A 22,619-nucleotide genomic window follows, 5' to 3' on the forward strand; every position below is an offset into this window, starting at 1 on the left:
TCTGGGGTCGCACAGAGTCGGACAAGACTGAAGCGACTTAGCAGCAGCAGCTGATAAAGAGGGGACATTTGGACGTATAGACAGCCATACAGAGAGGGAAGACAATGTAAAGAGACACAGGGAGACCACCTTCTGTAAGACAAGGAATGCTGGAGGCTAGCAGAAGCTAGGAGAAAGGCCTGTAACAGAAAGAACGAACCCTGCTCACATCATGATTTTGGACTTTTAGTCTCTAGAAGTGTGACAGCACATTTTTGTGGCTTAACTTACCGAGTTTGTGGTACCTTATTACAAGAGCCCTAGCAAATGAATACAACAGTGGGGCAAGGAGAACAAAATGATCACAGTGGTGGGAGGTCAGGCATGAACTCTGCCTTATCCTGTATGCTTTATAGAGTTTACCACAGTGTTTAAAAAAGACCAATGAATGGATGAATGTGATAATGAAAGAATGCAAGCAAGCTAAAAAATGAATAAACCTTATTGACAGGGGTTTAAATTATAATTTGGGGGAGAACAGAGGAAATGACAAGATAAAAAGACAGACACAAAGCATGGTACTGAATTAGCAAAAAACAAGCAAACAAACAAACAACAAAATCAGAAAATGTTCCATAAGCCTCAGAAGAGACAAATAGAGAATAACTGCAAAGTGCAAGTTTAGCATTCTAACTGGCCAGGTTACAGGTTCATTAAGGAATCATGATAAAGGCATTAGCCTACTCTGGGCTTTGTTCCTCATCTGTAAGGCATCTGGACTGTCTAATAGCTAAATACTGTTTAACTTGTACTCAGTGGTACAAATATCTATATGAAACCAAGTGGAACTGACACTTTAAGTATAGGCAGTATCAGTACAGATTATCAAAAGGACTTGCTAGGATGGGTCTGCTAAGTCACTTCAGTCGTGTCCGACTCTGTGCGACCCCATAGAAGGCAGCCCAACAAGCTCCACCATCCCTGGGATTCTCCAGGCAAGAACACTGGAGTGGGTTGCCATTGCCTTCTCCAGGATGGGTCTAAACTGTGGAAATGAAAAGGTAACCAGCTAGAGTCTTTTAATGCATGTCTTAACCCACTGCTTCCATGCAATCCTTCCTTTAATACATTTATTCAATAAATATTGAAGGCTTGCTTTGTTTTGGGTGCTGTTCTAGGCTCTTGGATTATAGCAGCTAACAAAACAAAGTTCCTGCTTTTGTAGAGGTTATGTTCTACAGGATAAAGTAGATGATTTGATTAAATATGTACTAACACATTAATACACATGTTTGGAGGGTGCAGGAATTCAAGGTGATAGGTTTATTTAGAGACTGAAGTAAGGAGAGCTTTTCTGTGGAAGTGAAATTTAACCAGAAATCTGTACACAGGAGTGAGTCAGACAACCATCTGGGGAGAGACAGCTCCTAACAGGCTTCCTGGGTGGGGATGAGGCATACCCAAAGACCAGCAAGGTCAGTGGTTGGAGCAGAGTGAGAAAGAGGGGTAAATGTGGAGAGTGACCAATGAGGCTGTGAGACAAGCAGAGACCAGATCACAAGGGTCCTTGCTAAGATATCTCTAATATACCCTGATGAATTTCTGAGAATCTACTTGAGAGTGTGTGACATAATCTGATGTAAACTTTAGAAAATCAGTTTAGAGGTGCAGTTTAGAGAATAGACTGTAAGGAAGGCCGGAGAAGGCAATGGCACCCCACTCCAATACTCTTGCCTGGAAAATCCCATGGACAGAGGAGCCTTGTAGACTGCAGTCCATGGGGTCACAAAGAGTTGGACACAACTGAGCGACCTCACTTTTACTTTTCACTTTCATACATTGGAGAAGGAAATGGCAACCCACTCCAGTGTTCTTGCCTGAAGAAATCCCAGGGACGGGGGAGCCTGGTGGGCTGCCGTGTATGGGGTCGCACAGAGTCGGACACGACTGAAGCGACTTAGCAGCAGTAGCAGTAAGGAAGGCAAGAGTGGAGGAGTCCAGGGCCTAAGGCATAGTGTAAATAAAAAATGATGGTGGGTTGAGTTAGGCTCCCTACAGCCAAGGGAAGTAAAACCAAACCTGAACTCAGCAAATTAGATCCCCTGGCACCTGTCCCTTCCTTATCTTTCATTTACAGTAAATCCTTTTCTCCTTCTCTTTGTTTTCTGTCTGTTCATCAGTCTGAACCCTTGTATATCTGTTTCCTCTAGAATGACTTCCATTTTGTTCTTCATGGTCCAACAGAGATCCCACCTTCCTGTTTGAGAACTTCCTTCCTTGAAACATTTCCTGGTACTTCCAGGCAGAGAACTGACTACAGAATGTCTTGCCATATAAAACTGATCTTTCATGCTGAATTATATGTGTTACTATGTTGTCTCAATGTTGATTGGATGGTATAATTTTTTTTTCAATTTTATTGGTTTGAGAAAATTAACAATATGGAAATTACTGAGCTAAACAAACTTGCATCACCATGAATATCACTTAGATTATTCTTTTCAGTCCAACTAATATTTAGTAATTTATGTTTGTAATTGAGAGACTGGTTTTAGTTTAAAATGAACACAAGGAATGTCTAGAAATTTTCCAAGAAATAAATTATAAAATTCCCGTCTTAAATCAGAGTATCTAAAGTGCTAAGAACACTGCCTGTATATAAAATGGTCTACCTTACGCATGCAATAAAACAGTATTTTTGAGTTGGTATACAATTATTCCATATTGAAGCCTGCACTGAGTGTGACCACTTAGAAAAAGGAACTACTGGGTTGTGTTCCAAAGCTCAAAACACTTAGGATTTTTTAGGCTCAGAGTATTATTTGGTAATGCTATCCAACTTCTTCTAGGATTGGATAGTTAAAAAATATCACCATTACAATCAATAATACAATACATACAACCCATTGTATCTTTCATTTCATACTTTTAAAACCCAAGAGAATACTGTGAGGAAAAATATGGACACCTTGAATATCTTCTATACCTGTGTTCATTTGAATTAAGAGTATAGGGTGAAATGTTAAATTAATGGTCAATACACTGCGTGGAGAAGGCTGTTCTTTCTGTGACAGAAGTCTTGAGTATAACTTTAAAATACTGCTAAAAAATGTATTGTCAAAGATTTCTAGATTACTCTTTAGGTGAATTCATAGGTCACTGCTGTAAAAGTAAATACCTATACATTACAACTAAGTTAAAAATATTTCTCTCAATATATTTAATTCTAGAAACAAAGCCATACACAGAAACTGAATGAAATCTCAATGTAGAAGTGGTTCCCTGACTTACAAGTTATGATAAGTAAATTAAAAAAAAAATTATGACCTCTATCCCCCCCTTGAAGATAGTTTATACACTCTTTTTGAGAAAGTACATAATAACAAAATGCCCCTACGAAACTGGAACACTTAGATAAGAATTTTAATTTATTAGTATAACTATTAATATGCCTATATACCTAAAAATTGGCTTACAGTTACATATAATGGTACATTTTTCAGCCCACAGCCAGTGTTGAACACATTTGGGTCAGTTGCAATAGAGTAATTTCTCAGAAAAACCTATTTAAAAGCGTCAGGGTTTTAAGATCTAGAGTTTAGAAAGCAGTGTAATTAGGGGAACTTTTAATATAAACATAAATCTTGTTTTCAATAGAACTATTACTTTATTAATAACCTTCTAATGATATATATTAGGTTTTCTTGAAGTAGATAACCTGCTTTTTACCTGATTATTAACATTCCTTATTCCCAGTTATAGAGATCTTCACAAATATGTCCAACATTCCTATATATGTTCCTTTCACTTTGAAGCATATTTTAAATACACTCAAATTATTAAACTTAAATAATTAACAATTAAACCTATTTGAAGAAACATAAAAATTAATTTTTCTTCTGTAAGCACTAAGATTAAGGCTTACCTGACATTAGATTCAGAAAATTGCCAGAAACAAAATAAGCATGGATGAACTATGAAGATTAAATTACACTTTATGCCCTGCTGCTGCTGCTGCTGCAGCTGCTAAGTCACTTCAGTCGTGTCCGACTCTGTGTGACCCCATAGACGGCAGCCCACCAGGCTCCCCTGTCCCTGCGATTCTCCAGGCAAGAACACTGGAGTGGGTACTTTATGCCCTAGTAATGCTTTATTTTGAGCAGCAAAGATTAACATTCTGGCAGAAGGAATAATAGGTTGATTAAATGATCTTCAAGGATCCTCCCACTAAGAATTCCAGCATCCATGGGTTTAAATTTTTGGTCATCCTTTGCCTTATCTATTTATTCAATACTTATTCTATCATATATGAATATTAGTTATATTTACTGAAATCAGCCTACAATTGACACTTGGGAGATTTCAAGATTAGAACAAAATGTTCAATCTCATTTATCACAAAATACTACACACTTTTCTCCTTTTGTCTTTTTTTTTCTTTGTATTTCTACATGGATGTATACTTTTCTGCTTACCACTCCCCCCACTAAATTTTCTAATGAAATAGTTCTCATTGAAATTTAGAATTAGGCACCAGGAGTGTCATGGCCTCCTAAAGTCTGTAAACACACAGTTAACATCAACTCAGCCATTGTCTTCTAACTGAAAAGAAGCACTCTTACCGTGTAGCCCTCGGTATACTGAAAAGGAGCCCTGGAACTTTCGTCTGCTGTTGGACTCAGAGGCTTGGGGTCAGACATGGAGCGCTGCATCATCTTGGCTGTCTTAGGACTTGCTGGGGGAACTTTAGCCATATCTGGATGCAGTACTTTTTGTGGACTTATATCATCAGGGAGGGGTTTCTCATAAGGTACAAAGGCTGATTCTAAGGCTTTGCCTGGTGAAAGTGGTGAGATGGGAGAATAAAGGACTTTTGGAGATTTGGGTGGGGAAGGAGCCAGCTGTAGTGTGGAATCTGCCCGGAGGTGAGATGAATAACCAATTTCTAAAGGTGTTGGGCGTTTCTTGTCTTTGGGTGGAGAGGTGGCACTCAGATATTGAGGACTTTGTGTGTCTGAATCTGCTTCTGTTTGACATCCTAAACTGCCCCCTTTGTAAGTCTTTTCAGGTGCTGAAATGTGTTTAATTATTTCTACCTTGGCATCCACGCGTGCCCGTATCGAAGGTGTTCTTATGGTTCCAACTGGTTCAGTCTGCACAGATATCTCTGCTACTGTTTGAACGGCTATGCTGGAGACTTTGGAAGGGGGTTTGGCCTTGTCCGCCTCTGCAGGGCTGTCACCATATTTCCCTGCTCGAGCTTTCCTCCTAGATCTAGTAGGCATGTCCCATTCATCCTGATCTTCGTCATCCGTTTGGACACTTGTATCAACACTCTTTTTAGTTCTCCTTCTCCTACTCACATAACTCCGATCTGCTGAATCTTCATCATCAGTCTGTACTCCACTGTCCACTATCTTTTTAAAGCAGCGGGGGTCATCTGCCAGATTTTCCCCCATCTCGTCGTACTGGCCACGGACTTTAGCTCCAGAACTTCTCTTCTTGGGTTGTTTCTCCTCTTTGACAATTACATCTGTCAGAGGTATTTCTGAAACAGTACTCAGGATGCCAGGTGGGGCAATGTACTGAGTCACCCCATCAGACTGAACTGTGTACCATCCCTGGCTCTGTGGTATTTCAATTGCCACCACAGCTGAGGCTGTGGTGGTTGCATCTTCAGTTGCCCAGAACTGACCACCTTCTGGGGCAACATACTGACCTTCCAGGATGGCCTGGTCTGCAGTGGTCTGTGGAGAGGCAGTTCCGGAAGGGTCATAGTTATACTGGTAGACCTGGCGAATCTTCTGCTCCTCCAGCTGCTGGTGAAGCTGTTGCTGCAGCTGTTGGATCTGTTCCAGCTGCAACTGTTGCTGCGCTAACGTCTCCTGCCTCATCATGAACTGGGCTTGCCGCTCCTCTTCTTGCTGATAGAGGAGGTGTTGCTTCATTGACTGCAGCTCCTCCAGCTTCTTTTGAACCATGATCTTTTCCTGTTCTCGGAACCTTTGAATCTCCTGCCGTTCCCACTCCAACTCCTCAGCAAAACGCTGTTGCTTGATCTTTTCCAGTTCCAAGAGCTCACGCTCCAAGTCTAGCTGTTGTTGTTGCTTATCTTCCTCGGGGATGATTAAAAGTGCACTTTCCTCTCCCACCACTTCAGAAAATACTTCAGACGCTGTGGTCAGGGTGGGAACTGAGTCTATTGTCTCAGCTGTGAGAGTCTCCATAGTGATAGTCTGCAAACTGGCACTGATATCAATACCAGTGACTTCAATGTCTGTTTCAGATGCACCAGTTGTTAGGAAATAGGATCTAGGCATGGGCTGGCTTTGGTGCAGGGCGGACAAGGAAGTCACGGCGTCATTTGTGTGCACACCAGACAAATCCCTCATGGTGGTGCTGAAAATGGAGCCAGGCTGTGTGGTGATAGCAAACGTGGAAGGAATTGGAGTTGCTACTGAAGAATAGACAACCCCATTAGACGACCTCAAAACACTCCCCACACCATACTGGGGTCCTGGAGGTGGAGTCATTCTTGCTGTGGAATACTGCGGGGTACTAATCCCAACTCCTGAAATGACTTGTCGAGTTTCTGGATATGGACCTGTAGTCTTGCTTGAATAATCCATTACCTCACCTGAAATACAGGGGAGAGTTATAGTCCAGTTCCTAGAATGAATGATGTTTTTGGGGTTGGAAAGCCCTCTCAGTCTTGAAGAACATAATGAACAGGACTGCATGCAAATCCACAGGTTATTAACCTACTCAGGTGGAGAATAAAAGCAATGTTGAACATGCAGGCACATGCAGGCGACTTTGGGTGGAACAAATTTAAAAAAAAAAAAGTGGAGAAACAAAAATGCATATGTACTCCAAAATATATTGCCAAAACATCCAAAGAAAGATAAAAAATAACAAAATTGGAAATAAGACCACATTGTCATCCTGAAATGAGATGAGGAACACCATGATATTTCAAAGAAAGGTCTGTTGCTACATCATACTGACCTGTAGTAATTCTCCCTGAAGTAAGATCTACTGCTGCATCAGTTCCTCCAGAATAATCAAAAGCATTCTTACTTTTATAGAAAAAATGTCCAGCTTCTGCTAAATTAGTGTCAGACATGGAAGGTTTCATTCCCCCAATCCCTCTATAACCATATGGCCCTGATCGATCATATTGATAGTGATCATCCCTATAACCAAAACGATCTTCAGGAAGAGTGGTTGCAGGCTGCTGTGCTGTGCAGCTTCTTCCAAAGGGTAACTTATAAACCACATCACAGCACACGGCTCTTCTTCCTGCAGTCAGATCAACAGGTTTTTCATCATCTTCTATTATTTTAGTCACTACATTTGAAGAAGCTTCATCCATTGTTACAACTGTTCTATGAGTTTTGGAGGTACTGAGATCCACTACTTCCCCATCAGTGATGCTCTGGGATGTGGAGCTATCAGTCCATCCATTTGTGACACCAACAGGAGGTGTGGTAACAGGTTTCGTAGGAGCTGATGTCACTGGGTGTGCAGAAGTACTTAAAGATAAGTTTATTGGCGCTTCCTCCCTAATTGTAGGAAAGGTCTGGCCACTTGGAACTCTGTATAGTGGCTCCACATGCTTTGATGTAGTAAGCTGGAGTGGTGCTGCTGTTGCAAGTTCTAGACCCACTAGGCTTTCTGTGCCTGTGGTGTAACTTGCAGTAGCTGTGCATGTGACAACAGTCACTGTCTCGGTGACCAGGGATATAGGAGTCACTCCTGATGAAGTTGCGCTGAGATTTATAATTGAGGGTTGGACAGCACTAATTTGTCTCCCATACATTTCACTTGTTGTGGTCTGCCTCTTCACATCCACTGCAGAGGCAGAAAGATCCATACATTTTTCAGTCGCTTTAACATCTACTTTGGGTACTGTACGCAGATCAATGGCATCACCAACAAGTTGCAACTGGACATCTTCTTTATGCTGCTGCTTCTCTAAATGGAGGTGATCTAGAGCAAGAGGTTCTGGAGGAAAGGATATAGAGACACTGCTGAGACCAACGCTAGGGACTGTACTTCTTGCTGTTGGAACCTCAGCCTTGGAAACTTCAGTTGGGTGAAACTGTGTAACTGAAGCTGAAGTTGCTTGAAATGAAGACAGTGTTGTGACTGGGATAGCAGCAAATGTCTCCAAAGCTCTGGAGATGTATAGGCTCTGTTGTGAAGAAGTTGATATTTCCGCAGCTGTCATAGGAGGAACTACAGAAAATACTGGTTCAATGGAAATCAGATCTTTGGGGGGTGATCCCAACGGCCAACTGGTAATAGCTTGACTAGGTGAAGAATCTGTTGGAGTGCCAGGTTCAGATGGCAATGTGATAACCACATAAGTTTCCATAAGAGACTTGGAAAATCTTGGCGAGGACTTGTTAGAGTGAGGGGAAAGTGGAGAGGTAGGGGAAGGCAACTTATAGTCTGCTGATGTCACTAAATTTAATGTCATACTTGTAGTTAAAGGTAGACCTGTTGGTTTGGGGTATGTATCTGTTAGTTTTGGGGTAGTGACTGGAGGTTGAGGAACTGTTGGTTTAGGAGCAAGTGGAGGTTTGCTTGGTTCGGGTCTATGTGTAAATACAAGTCCAGATGGAATTAAAGATGGCTTAGGAGGAACAGGAGGAGGTGCAGCGGTATACACTTTTGTCATAGGTAACCCATCACTTCTGGGAGCAGACGTGGTCTCCACTGTAGTAACAGAATCTACTAGAGATGTAGCTGCTGTAGTTGCAGTCACTGGAGCTGTAACCGCTAACTTTTTTCTAGGATGAATAGTTGGTTTAGGTGAGGTTGGTGGAGGAAGCGGTGGGGGAGGAGGAGGAGGGGGAGGGGGAGGAGGTGGAGGAGGGGGAGGAGGAGGTGGAGGGGGTTGGGCTGATATGTCCAAAGAAGAACTTCGAAGGAATGGACGAGTTTTAGTTGGAAGAGAGAAAATGGGAGGAGTGCCAGATGGTAGCTGAGATGCAGGTTTTGCTTGACCCAAAACCTCTTCAGGTAAAAAGCATGTCGTTGAAACCTGCTCCTTCATTGGAAGAGTTTTTACAGAAGAAGGTGTCTGATCAAACACAGTGTCAGGTAAGCTAATTTCTGTCAGTTCAGCCTCAGACTCCTTCCTACTATCTCTATAAGCTTCCAAAACTTCCAGAATAAGTCCATCCCCTGTTTCCTTTCTGGCCTTCTTCGCTGCATCTTTTTCAGATATAGATAAGTCAGTAGAAACAGTGTCAGCAATTAGCCCCCCCAGTTTAGTTCCTACAGATTCTATGAGAGAAGGTTCTATATCAGATAAGGAAATCACAATGTGATCTTTACTAGTTCTACCATCCTGTATGGTTGTCTGATCTAAAGGTATATTTATGTCTTCTGGATAGTCTATAATGCTGCCTGGGAAATATGTTGATGAAGAAATTTCCTCAGCATCTTCAAATTTAGCTACAATGTCCACTGGCTCAGTATAAACTGTGGTCATGCTATCCAGGGTAGTAATGGGTGAGGAGCTATCTGTGGTACAAACTGAAGAAACAGATGATGTGAGGGAGGGTGTGTCAGAGGGTGGCACTGATGTAGCACTTTCTGAAGGTTCAGAATAGGTCAAAATCAGTGATTCATGAGCAATTATCTCTTGAATTTCTCTTGTATAATCAGTCACATATTCATCCTCAATTTCTTCTGCTGAAAAATGTTGGGTTATTTTAACATCTGGGATGGAGAGTGTTGTGCTGCTGGTTGAATCTGTAAGAGATGCTCCCGAGAGAACACTTGATGTCAAAGATGCATCAGGTACCCTATCAAAGTCCACAGTGGACTCTGTCATATCGTCTCTGATGAGGGGCTGGGTTGGACTAGATCCAGGTGTTAACTGCATCTGTTGTCTTTTCATGAGTTCTTCATAGGCAGCATCAGCATCTAATAATTTTTTTTCTTCACTGGTAGAAGTTACCATACTACCCAGATCGACAATCTCATGACTTTCTGGGATGATAAAAGAACTTGAAACGATGTCTTCTTGAGGCAAAACAGCATGTAAATTTTCTAACTCATAAAACTCTTTCTGGAGGGCTGTGATTTTCTGCATGGGATCTTCATAAATCTGTTCTGGAAGTCTCATGTTTTGCTCTCTCTCTCTCTGCTGCAAAAATCCATTTTCTTCTTCTTGCCCTGTGAGCAGACTGCTGTCAACTGAACCATTGTATGTGTCTTCGACTAAAGACTCATAAATATAATCTTCTATTAGCATCCCACCATACAAGGGCTCTTTTTCAAACATTTCGTCTCGTTCATTTGCAGCTGGAAAAGCTTTATATTTCTGGCTTTTATGCATCATTTCTTCATACATCTCCTCAGCACTTTTTAATGCCTTTTGGCCACCTTCTTTCTGCATAATAGATTGCTCATCTGTTGGTGAGTATAAAGACACAGCTGTGGGCAATTTATAAACTTTTTGTACTTCGATTATTTTTTCTGGGCTTATTTCAAAGCCTTCTGGGTCTGACTCTATGCTAGGTGAATATTCAGAACACGAAGATCGATGGAGCTCCTCCATTTCTGCAGCCTGACGTAATTCTTCTGTTGGAGATGCGTCTTCGATGGGAGAGAGATTACTGGGTGGTGTCTTTGGTCTTTCCCTCCTTCTCTGAGCTCGAAGTTCATCTTTGTCTTTCTTTGATTTCTTACTAGAACTCTTTCTTTGTTGCTGTTCTAATTCCCGTTGCTTTTCTTGCTCCTTCAGTAATTCTTCTTCTTCTCTCAATTCTTCTTCCTCTGAAGAATCTTCAATGGTAGGTAAAAGAGGGCCATGTGATCTATGTCGAGCTTTGCGTTGTTGTTTGCTCTCTCCTTTTTTGTGACTTGGACTACTATCACTGTCTTCATCAAGAGAAGAAACGGATGTAGGGGATGTGCCAGGAGTGAAGCTGGAAGCATGAAGACTAGAAGATCCTTCCCCCCTTGATCTATCTTCTGGAGAGTCTGTCAGGCTTTCCATTTCTAATTCTGGCTCATCATCAAAATACAAAGCTGTTTTTTTCTGTGATGACTCTGCAGAGTATTTATCGGCTATCGTGCTGTTGAGTTCAATTGTTTTAAATCGACGGAGTCCTCCTCCTCCGGCAACTACAAGTTCTTCACTTTCCTGACTTTTAGTTTCTCTGTATTTAAGCTCAGGACTTTCATCAAAGGTCTCATCATCTTCATCATGCCAGGAATGGCGTCTTCCTGCATCGTCATCAAAGCTTGCACTACTTTTTCGTGTCAGTCGCCTGTGTTTCCCTCCTGTTCCTTTCCCCTTCCCTCTGGTTTCTTCCTTCTTCTGGCTTTCTATACTACTGCTAATCTCTTTGAGCTGGTTCCTAATGAACTCATCGTCTTCAGAATCGGAAACATCTTCATCAGCACTCATTTCTATGATTTGCTTTCGAATGAAGTCCTCCTCTTCCCCTGATCCTTGGCTGTCTTCCTGTTTATACTCATCACTGCTTGATGAACCAACACTGGTCCTCCCTTTTCTTTGCGGAACAGGTGAGTTTTCGCTTTCACTGCTGTCTTCAATTGAATCATAAGGCTGTCTCCTCGTAGCCAACTCGTCAACAAATTCAGGCTTTTCTTGGTCCTTTCTGGAAGGAATGTCTTGTTGGCTCTCTTTTTTAAAAGTGTCTCCTTCTTCTTGACTCTCTTTGAGCTCCTCCTCTGAAACTGTAGATTCCAGTTTTTCCACTAAACTCTGAGTTTTCTGCTGGTCCTTAGGCTGCTCAGGAGAAACCTCATGGGGCTGTGTTTTCTTTTCTGACTTTTCTTCAACAAGTGTACTTGCCTGAGCTTCTAAAATAGATAGGACTGTACTTTCTAACTTAGCCAAATCTGAGGGGCTGGAAGGGCTGCTTTCTTGTGAAAAGGAGTCCTTTTTGAGTCCCTTGAGCAAATCCTTTTCATCACTGGGAATAAGACTTGGAATTTCACCAAGTGAACTTGATATTCCATCAGAAGAATATCCTGTGTCACTAAGACCTTGTGGGCTTTTCGGCTGCTGAGAACTTGAAGTGTCTGATTTGTCATCTTCCTTTTCCTAGCAGGGAGGAAAAGATACAGGAAAACTTAACATGGGTAAACTAATAACACAGCCTCCCCATTACTCTCAAATAAGTATTACTGAGGAGAAATTATAGGACTTTTTCAACTATATAACAGAATTTTAAAAAATCTATGAGCACAAAAAATAAAAAGTTGATACATATTAAGGTTAGTTTTCATTTAACTAAAGTTTAATCAAATGTCAGTTCTCAAGCACAACTGATTTTATTTCATTGATATATCATTGTATATCTCAAAACCATTTTCCTTCAAAAACATGATTATCTTTCTCAGTACATTTACTTTGGGTAAGAAGTCAAATGGCCAAAGGAAATCTTTAGTAAGTTTCTCTTAACATAATTAATACTTTTGGATTATTAGGATAGGCAAACAAAGAATCAGAGAATGGGCTTTGTACTTGGCTATAAATTGTATGGGATATATTTACTTAACAGAAATAAGCAGGTAACGTGACCATAATAATATTCATCTCACCTACTGCAAAGGATTCTTTTTATTTATTTATTTATTTTTGAGATAGAGAGGTCAAAAAAGGCATTGCCTTTTAAAGACACTCTGAAAGATGTAAAATGCTGTATTTCACTTGGTATGATTGTTAATCTCTATATCAATATTGCTAATCTCTATATCACAATTGTTAAGCTCTGTATCACTTGAATGTTTAGAAATTGTAAAATTCAAAAAAGCTATGTGATCATTGGTCTGACTGAAAGCTTTAGCTAAAGAGAAATACCTGTTATTTTTCTACAGTTATTATATCATATCTTCAGCATCCCATCTCAAAGAAATTTAATAAATATTATTTATAAATGTCTACAGACTTGAATATACTTGAAATTTTACCTTCACCTTACCCTAGTCATTTTACATTCATTTCCATTTCAATATCTGTCTTTATGGATAAAGATGTATCTTGAGCATATTATAGGGTAAAATGCTTTTGCAGAATTTAAAACATGAAAATTAAAAAAGATAGTCTGATACATTCTTCACAACTTTTAAGCAAAAAAAAATGCCTGCCCTTTGGATTACTACAAATTAACTTCTCTGGACCATTTTTGATGTCTTTCTAGAAAAGGAATACTTATCTGCCATTGTGAGATCATAGTAGTTGGGCTGACAAGCACCCAACTAACTAGTTCATTTCTCTTAAGAGCTACAAATTGAACAGGTAATCACAGGTGAAGCAGTGTTCTCATACATTTTCTAGATGGTTTTTCAATGGATCTCCACTGTGACTGCTCACATCTCACACAATACCAGAGCACAACATTTTGTGTCCAGTATGCTTTCTACGTCTTTCTTTCCTATATGTCCACCTTTCACTAACTAACATAACCACAGGGGTGGGGACCTAAGCTCCTTGTGAAAAAAAAGTCAAGAAAATGATCCTTCATAATAAAATTTTGATGGTGTAATTTGTGTTCTTTATTGTGAGTCTGCACATATTATAATACATAACAATGTAATAAAAGTATACATATAAGGAGGAAATGCAACTATGATTATATATAACAACTTATTGAGTATAATAAAGAATGATTTTAATTTTATACAATGAATTCTGAAGGCTTTATTGGCATTTTACAAAAAAAAGATTTGGATCAGACATACACAACATAACAAAGGAAATTGAGATACACTAGACAGAAGACTCAAATGCATAAACATCAAAATCCCTACCCTACAATCCCCCTTATATGCCCTTCTGGATGTGTTCATGCTTTCCTTCTTTTCTCAGTGTTATGTTCTACCAACTTCTCCCTCCTGGTTTCTTTCCTCTATATTCCTCATGAAATTCAATCATCATTTACCTATGATGATGCTATGATGATTTTTCACCTAAATGACTTCCTCTCCATATTATAAGGTGGAATTGGTCTGCAAAGATGCTGTTCTACAGGTCTGTGGGTCTAAGATAAAGTGTCTGGAGTGTTTAATAAGGAAATCAAGTTAGGTGATCAAAGAGCATTTGGCTGAATTGTTTAGAAAGAACAATTGGTCATGTCTTTATACCACGATCACTGAAAAAACTCACAGTGTCAATTTCTGTCATACTGACTAGCATAAATGTAAACTTCCTGGCAGAGGTGAGTGACCTTCTGCTCCATTACTAATAGTGTACTATCAGATCACACACCAACTAACCCCTTTGCCTCTTTAAGAAACCTGTACATTCCTCTTTTCATCTGCTGCTACTAAAACAATAAAACAGTTGTTCTTCACATATAGAGATCAGCATGCTATGCTATGCTATGCTAAGTCACTTCAGTCGTGTCCGACTCTGTGCGACCCCATAGACGGCAGCCCACCAGGCTCCCCCGTCCCTGGGACTCTCCAGGCAAGAACACTGGAGTGGGTTGCCATTTCCTTCTCCAATGCATGAAAGTGAAAAGTGAAAGGGAAGTCGCTCAGTCGTGTCGGACTCTTCGTGATTCCATGATTGCAGCCCACCAAGCTCCTCCGTCCATGGGACTTTCCAGGCAAGAGATCAGCATAATGAGGTGCTTATCTCTCCATCCGCTTATCCTTTCTGTGGCTATTCACTCTTGTTTGTGAGATATCTGGACTAAATTTACAGTGGAATTTGTATCCATGTAGGTTAACTGGTCAATTATAGATTTAACACCACAAACTCTTGCTTTATGAGTACACTTCTTAAGGAGGGAATAATTTGATCAAAAAAGAAAGAGTATCCAGTACTAAGAGAAGAATATACAGCATAGTGTGTAAGTTTGGTCTGATTTTCTCTAATTATTCAAACTTCAAATTAATATTTGAAGTACTCTAACTCCAGAAGACTGTGATGAAAGGAGTCATGTGAGGGAGGCTTATTTTCTTTCAAATTTCTAATTCCCTAGGACTAAAAACTTAGGAGTTTTCCTTTAGTTGCTTCAAAAATGTGTGGCTGTATGCTTTTTACTGAGAAGAACATTAAGCAATTTAGTAACATTAAGATTTAATAAAATGAATAGATTCAAATGATTCTAAAGTATATGCATAGATTATATATGTAACACATATATACATATGTGGTTAAATATCACTGAGTTTTCATATTTACTCATTATTTTTCTCATTTGAATTGATAGGAGTTGGAATTATGCATTTAATTTATTACATGCAACACAAATATATCCAGAATAATCTCTAAAATTATTACATAAGAATAAAATTCCAGGTATAGTCCCTTTATAGTCCTCAATCTTAGATTGAGAAGTCAGCGGGAAGTTAAGTGTTCATAATTTAAGCACACTTTTTAAAAGAAAATTGCAATGTTATTTTTCAGTTCCCTGAGGAACACATTTTCACTGTATTTTTCTAAGTACATTTAACATTAGACTCTATTTCACTGACTTTTATTTTTCGTATATGTTGCACTTTTTCTCCATGTATAAAATTCTGTAATTAAGTCTTTGTAGTCTTTGTATATGAAACAACTATTTAAAATTTTAAGAAATGAAGATTCATATTTTCTTACTAACCCAAAGCAGAAAGTGCAGATTACTTTTCCTTTCAATATTCCACTGCCCTTTATTGACTTGAAGACTGGTCAGAGAGAGGCAGTGAAGAATTAAGAATCACTTGAAACCTTCCCATGGCATCGTATCTTGAGGCCTTCTCTAGTATCAAGACATTTTTGTACCGCCAAACTTAGTTCTGCCCTTTTCAGAGATGTTAAACTCTTAGGCTTCCATGTCGAAGGCAAATGGAAGGTTTTTTTTTTTAAACTTTTATTGGAGTTATGAACTGAATTCTTGGTTAAATATAAGACTGTACAAAGAAAGGAAGCAATATTAAGTTTTTGCTTAATGTCCTCCAAGTTATTTAAGTTTAACAGGCCAAAGGAAAACAGCAGATGAATAATCTTTAATCAGTTATATAATGTTTTGTCAAAATGGATCGCTAGTCTGAATATTCTGAACAGTGTAAACAAAATTAAATCCACAAATTTACTGGACTTGGGGAGAAAATTGGATAGTCCCACATATATGGGAATCCTTTTCACTGCAGAAAACCTCATTATTTTCCATCCTATACAATTATGCTGTCTTTATATACTGGCTATATATAACTTAAATACTAACTCCTGGGTCATTTTAACTAGAAATAAAAGTTTATGCTAAAGGATGTTTGAATTTTGTCTTTTTTTAAATCAAGAGAGCTGTAACTTTTCAATGTAATACATCAAATGCAGACAAGCAGTATTCTGTTTCAGTGTAACATATAATTTTTAAATATTAAACTAAAAAAACAAAGAAGAATATACCTTTCAAAGTATTTATTATATTTCAGGATACATTTTAATTCCATTTGACTAACACATTTTGAAAGACAGGAATGAGTGGAGCGACAAAATGATGTGGCAATAAAGAAATGCAAACAACATACTGTAACAATATGAATGACGCACGTGACAAATGAATAAATAAAATAATGTCAACATATAGACAAAGTAAAAAAATATATACAAAGTGTCTGGGATTACAGTGGGAATTGCTAAAGGAGTTGAATAATTATAATAATGAAAAGGCAGTGTGCTACAAGTGTCATGGGGAGGCAGAATTATGTATAGTATTTAGGAGCCTAGCCTTTATAAGCAGAACTGGACTATAATCTTATCTTTGCTGCTTCTCAGCCTTGTGATCTAGAGCATAACAAATTTAGTTTCCTCCTCTTTAAAACAGATAAAATATTTAACTCATCAATAGTTATGTGGACTAAGTGATAAGGCACCTAAGACAGTGCTCAGAACATAGTGAGAGATAAATTGACTATTATTATGATTTAAAATAAAAAGCAATTTAAAAGTAATCATTATAGAGTGTTTGAACAGTAGGAGAAGTGACTGCCACAAGGGAGAGGTCCGGGTGGGATTTTTCCGATAGGAAAACAGCACCAGTGCACAGAGAAGAACTGAATTCAGGTTCAGAAGGAAGATGCACAAGCCACCTTTGGGATTCACACAAAGGCATTCTTGGCTGTTTTTCAACCTCTCATTGATGGGAGAATACTAGGTTGCTGGCGAGTTAGAGTGGAGCCATAGTCCAAAGGGCTGGGAAAGCCAACTTAAGTATTTAGGCAGAAGTTCTCTGTCAAGGCCAGGTATGCAAAATGTAAATACTTTTAGGAAGTAAATACGTAGGATTTTTAGTGTCTTTTTAAACCCCAAATAGAAATCATATTTTACAAATGTTTAATAAATAGATTGACACCAGCATTCTTTGATTTCTTATGTCAGTTGGTCATACGTTCTCTGCAGAATCCTGGGAGAAAACTGGGAGTTAAACTGTAAAAATTCATAGCAAGGCAGTTACTTTATTTGCTCACCTTTAAATTGAAGCTTATTGTTCAGTTGTAGTTTTTATTACCTAATTTCAAGCAAACCAATGTTCCTGTAATAGGTAAGTGGTAGACAAGATACTCTCACAAAAAATCATGTGTTAAAGATAATGTTAATAACATTGAAAACACACAAGCATATTTATAAAGAAGCTGACACCCTTCATATTGTTATCAGTTTTTCATCAGCAACATGTTAAGGTGAAAGCTGTGATGATCAAGTTAAATCAGATCTGACACAGTTAGTAATAAATGTTCCATAACTAGGAAAACTATTTGATATCTATATTGCATATGCTATTGCTATTAACAAACCTTGCTTCAACACATCACGTGCTGGCTAATTTCAGCAAGTGATCCTATAACACTATCACAGACTTCTAATATTTTTGGCAAATAATCATTCCAGTACTTAACAAATATTCAACAAGTTGAAATAAACACTTAAAATCTTCTTTTGAGCTGCTGTCTTATCGAATAGGAAAAGACAAAAAAATCATGCAACACTTGGGGAAACTTGATTTTCCTGCCATGGAAATATGGCTGAAGTAACACATAGAAAATAATATGGTGACAAATCAAACTGCATTTCTTTGTTAGCCAGTGTCACTGCAAAGAAGAAAGAAATAACTGTGGAAGGTTTGGGGAAAATTATAGGACAAAGTAAATAGCAAAAGGTTTGGCAATAAAATCAAAGTGCAGATGTTTCTAACATGCTCAGTTTATAATATTCATGATTTCCGTTTCAATAGTAATTACTACTGTGAGCTACTAAGTGGTTCAATACTGAGTGATTTGTTTTAAAAGGTGTATCTATATTAATGAAAAAAACTGTATGTTAAATTCTGAGGAGTGGTTCTTTTGATTGGAATTATTATTTTTAATTTCTTTATTTTAATTGGAGGATAATTACTTTACAACGTTTTGTTGGTTTCTGCCATACATCAGCATGAGTCAGCCATAGCTAAACATATGTCCTCTCCATCCTGAACTCCCCTCTCAGCTTCCACTCCATCCCAGCCCTCTCGGTTGTCACAGAGAACTAGGTTGAGCTCCTTGTGTCACACAGCAAATTTCCACTGGTTATCTATTTTACATATAGTAATGTATATGTTTCAGAGCTATTCTTGAATTATTTTTTAAGTTCAGGATAGGGGACACATGTACACCCATGGCTGATTCATGTGAATGTATGGCAAAAACCACTACAACACTGTAAAGTAATTAGCCTCCAATTAAAATAAATAAATTTACAAAAAAAAAAAAGGATAAGGTTACAGAGATAGCAGTGCATGCAAAATTCATTTACTGCATCTTTTACAAGTAAGCCAGTATTGCAGAGTACTTCATGATTTTACAGATGTGGTACGTATTTTAACGAGACCTTTATATTTTGAATAATATCTTTAATATTTTGTACTGAGATAAAGAATAACTAAGAATTTATTTTATCCATAGACGTTTGCTGATTATCTCATAAGAAATTAATTTAAAAAGTTGTAGATTTTGAAGATTTTTTTTTTTTTTGACAAAAGTAGAAGAACCCCAAAGTGGCTGAACATTTTGGTGACAACAAATGGTGATTAGTAATATGCTACATGTTATATATTTAGGAAGAAAGTAAACTCTGATTATCAGTATGATAACTAGAAAGTATATGTGGAAAAAAATAAACACAAGCTGTCTCTTCAAGAGAATCATGATGTGTACACAGTCCTTTGAAGATAGATAACTGGAAAGCATCACATGATTATGCTAGATAAAATGACATATCATTTGAAAAAGTTGTCATGTTTGTCTTTTCAAACAAACTTTAGACAGAATATTTTAATCTGTTTATAAACTTTGTAGATAAAGAACTCCAGTGGGTTTTCAACCCATTTGCTAAAAAAAACATTTTAGAACACCACATTTTGTGATAACAGGAATAAATGACTGGTATCAAGTTAGAATAACACTTATTTATGGAAATTCCACAACTTAAAAAAAATATTTTTCAATTCCAAACCTAGAAAACAGGTAGCGAGATTTGGAAAGTACTGTCTTTAATACATTTCTTTCATTTCTGATATATTCTGTGGACTATCTTTTTTATTTTAGAGAGTCATCAACACTAAATGTCAAAATATCAAAATAAATAACTTAGAAGCTGGATTTCAAAGAGCTCTTATTAAAATATTTTACAAGATTTTCAAACATCAAAGCACAGTCAACACTCTCTAAAATATTATTATTAATTATACTTCACTGTAATCAAGTGTATCTATATTTAATAAACATAATAAAAATGGTGATTTAGCTTATTTCACTGATTTTTTATATTTTTGTAAAAATCTATATTGAAAATATAGTGCACAGGTTTAATTTAGAAATAAGTATATACATACTGAGGTTGTTAAAGAAAAGTAGAGATGATTAAAAGTGATGAATTTGTAAAATAAAAAGTAGCATCAACAAAATATTTGGATACTTCTTATTTAAATTAAAACCAAATAGAGAATCAGTAGAAATATCCGAGTGACAGAGTTATACTGTCTGAACTCTGGAAAATAATAATTTGATAATTATATCCTAGAGAAAGGAAATACAGAAGGCCTATTGACTAGTAATTACATTCCTCAAGTCATTGATATAAGATTATGAAGGCCATAAATAGGATATTGTCCTTAGGAATAGGAGCAGAGAGACAGAAGCATGATGTGGAGAGCCCAGTGTGTAAGAAGAAACCTCAGACTACCCTAAAGATTAGCGACTGGGAGACTAAAGACCTGATGAAGGATGAAGCCATTATCAGAAACAGAAACTGCTTCTACAGAGAGCTGGATATGATATGAACACACTGAGTTCCACTTTACCATGAGTTTCTGAAGTGAAATGATCTACTCAGTACTTGAAAATGCAGGTCCAACACTCAAGAGAGACAGATGGTACACAACAAGATTTAGGAAATAGGAAATATATGTTCATGTGGCTCCCCTGAGAGGAAAGAAGACAGAATTCAAAGAAAAACCTCATCATATAGAGATGGGAAAAGAGAAAGTCACAGAGATAGTCAAAGTAGAACTCATAAAGCACGATCAGAAAGACAGCCAAGGACAGCTTCACAAAAAAAGAAATAGTAAAAAGAATCTATTTCTGCAAAGTAGTTAGCTAGGAGAAGCAGTGGGTGAGGGTGGGGGGAGTTAGATCTAGCCATTAGAATGAGAATACACAGGCATCTGTTTTCTCTAGCTCTGATAAACTTATGAATTAATAACAAAGGAAGACCAGGATTTATTTTATGAGTGATGTACCATATACCAGAGATGAATTAGTAACCGTGTGTTAAAACTATAAACAAAACAACTAAACTGGGTTAGGATGGACTATTAACCCTTAAAAGTTTCCATTAAAGAAAACGAAAAAGAAGAATAATATGTAAAGAATAATATGTATTCCAGATTATGCTTGGATTATAAATAAACCTTCAATATTAAACAAACTGAATAAAACTCTGAACTAAATACATTATATTGCATACACCCAATACTAAAGTAACTTCGAAAAAATGTTTCTTCTGAATTTTGGCTGTACTTTTTAAAAAATCACAATTATTTAATCATTTTATCATTGAAAACATCTTAAAAGATTTTCAAGTGAGAAGTTGAGTCTTGCTTAACCAAGTGGCTAAGTAAATAAAAATTTCAAGACAAACATTATTTCACATGAAAGGGGGATACTGATTTCACGTTAGTATTTTTTTCTGAATGCTACTGACTCTTTTTGAAAATGCACCTAGTTGAAAGCTTTTACTTACAAAATCACCATTAAGCATCTGGTGTACATTTAGGTAGACATTAGTAAATTACAGGTGTAAAACTGCAAAATGAGGTAAGAAACATAACTTACTGTTTTTTCCTTTCCAGATTCCGTCTGATCAGGCTTCGCCATGCCTGATGCCTGTGGCTGTACTTTTATTTTTTGAGTCATCCCATCATCTTCTTTAGGCAAACGCCGAGGTGCGCTGGCTGGTAAATCTTCCACCTCCATCACTGGCCGTTTCTTTCCTTCCACTGCTTCTGGAGGCACTCCGCCTTCAGGTTTAACTTCAGCAATTTGTACTTGAGTTTTAAGTAAGTCACGTTTCTGTTCTTCCTCTAGAATCGATGCTTTCGTTCCTGGGGCTAACTTTTTGTCTTCAAGAGCCGGCTTTTTGTCTTTAAGGGTTGGTTTTTTTTCTTCAAGAGGTGGCTTTTTTTCTTCAGGGAGTGGCTTTTTGTCTTCAGAAGGTGGCTTTTTGTCTTCAGAAGGTGGTTTTTTGTCTTCAGGGGGTGACTTTTTTTCTTGAGGGGCTGAAGTTTTGTCTTTCTCTCCTTTACTCTCCTCTCGGATTTGATCTATGGTTTCCTTAGGGGGAATTTTTTCACCGGAAGGTGTTTCTTTTACCTTTTCTGAAATGGTTTTTTCAGCTTCAGGTTTTTCTTCTTGTTCCTTCTTTTTCACTTTTACTGGGGCAGGCGTTGCTGTTTCCTGAAATGGTTGTTCTGCAGGGACAGGCAGAGGCAAGGCTTTTGGTCCTGCCTGTGTAGGAGGCATTTTGCCCATGTCTCCCAGCTGTCCTGATATCGCTCTCTGGGTTTGGCAATTTAAACAAAGCCATTCTTGAATCTGTAAATAAAGTAAAAATAAAAGATTAACTATAATACATCTGTTTTGGTACATTTACCAAGATGAGCACTTGACAATTTCTGGCTGCTTTTTTATATATGGAGAAGGTAGGTCATTGTTTTCTGAATCAATAGAACTGACTTTTAAAAGAACATTGCAAAAAGACTGCCTGAAATCTAAAGAATAGGAAGAATCCTTAGGGATTAGCATCTAATTGGCCTCATAATAAAAAGAAAATAAAAAAATGTATCAAAGATGTTTAGTTGCTAAGTCCTAGCTGACTCTTTTGCAAGCCCATGGAGTGTAGCCTTCTAGGCTCCATGGGATTTCCCAGGCAAAAATACTGGAGTGGAGTGCCATTTCCTTCTCCAGGGGATCTTCCCGACCCAGGGATCAAATACCCCAGGGATCGAACCCAAGTCTCTTGCCTTGCAGGTGGATTCTTTACCACTAAGCCACCAGGGAAGCCCGCATCAAAGACAGACTAGGGAAATATTTTTTTGGTTAAAAAAAAATCTGCATTTGTT

The 22,619-nt window shown here is 37.9% G+C and overlaps 1 protein-coding gene across 1 annotated transcript in view; it reads right to left on the reverse strand.

The window, feature by feature from the left end:
• PCLO (piccolo presynaptic cytomatrix protein) overlaps positions 1 to 22,080 on the reverse strand; it is a 141,860-nt gene extending 119,780 nt beyond the window's left edge. The window contains exons 1-3 of the mRNA XM_070368855.1: positions 21,334 to 22,080; positions 6,926 to 12,076; positions 4,602 to 6,740 (exon numbers count right to left, since the gene is read on the reverse strand). Coding sequence (XP_070224956.1) covers positions 4,602 to 6,740; positions 6,926 to 12,076; positions 21,334 to 22,029 — 7,986 coding nt within the window. The 5' untranslated portion in view covers positions 22,030 to 22,080. The remainder of the gene's footprint in view (positions 1 to 4,601; positions 6,741 to 6,925; positions 12,077 to 21,333) is intronic.
• Between the last annotated feature and the right edge of the window lie 539 nt (positions 22,081 to 22,619).

Source organism: Bos mutus, chromosome 4 (assembly GCF_027580195.1).
Source record: "Bos mutus isolate GX-2022 chromosome 4, NWIPB_WYAK_1.1, whole genome shotgun sequence".
Taxonomy (NCBI): domain Eukaryota; kingdom Metazoa; phylum Chordata; class Mammalia; order Artiodactyla; family Bovidae; genus Bos; species Bos mutus.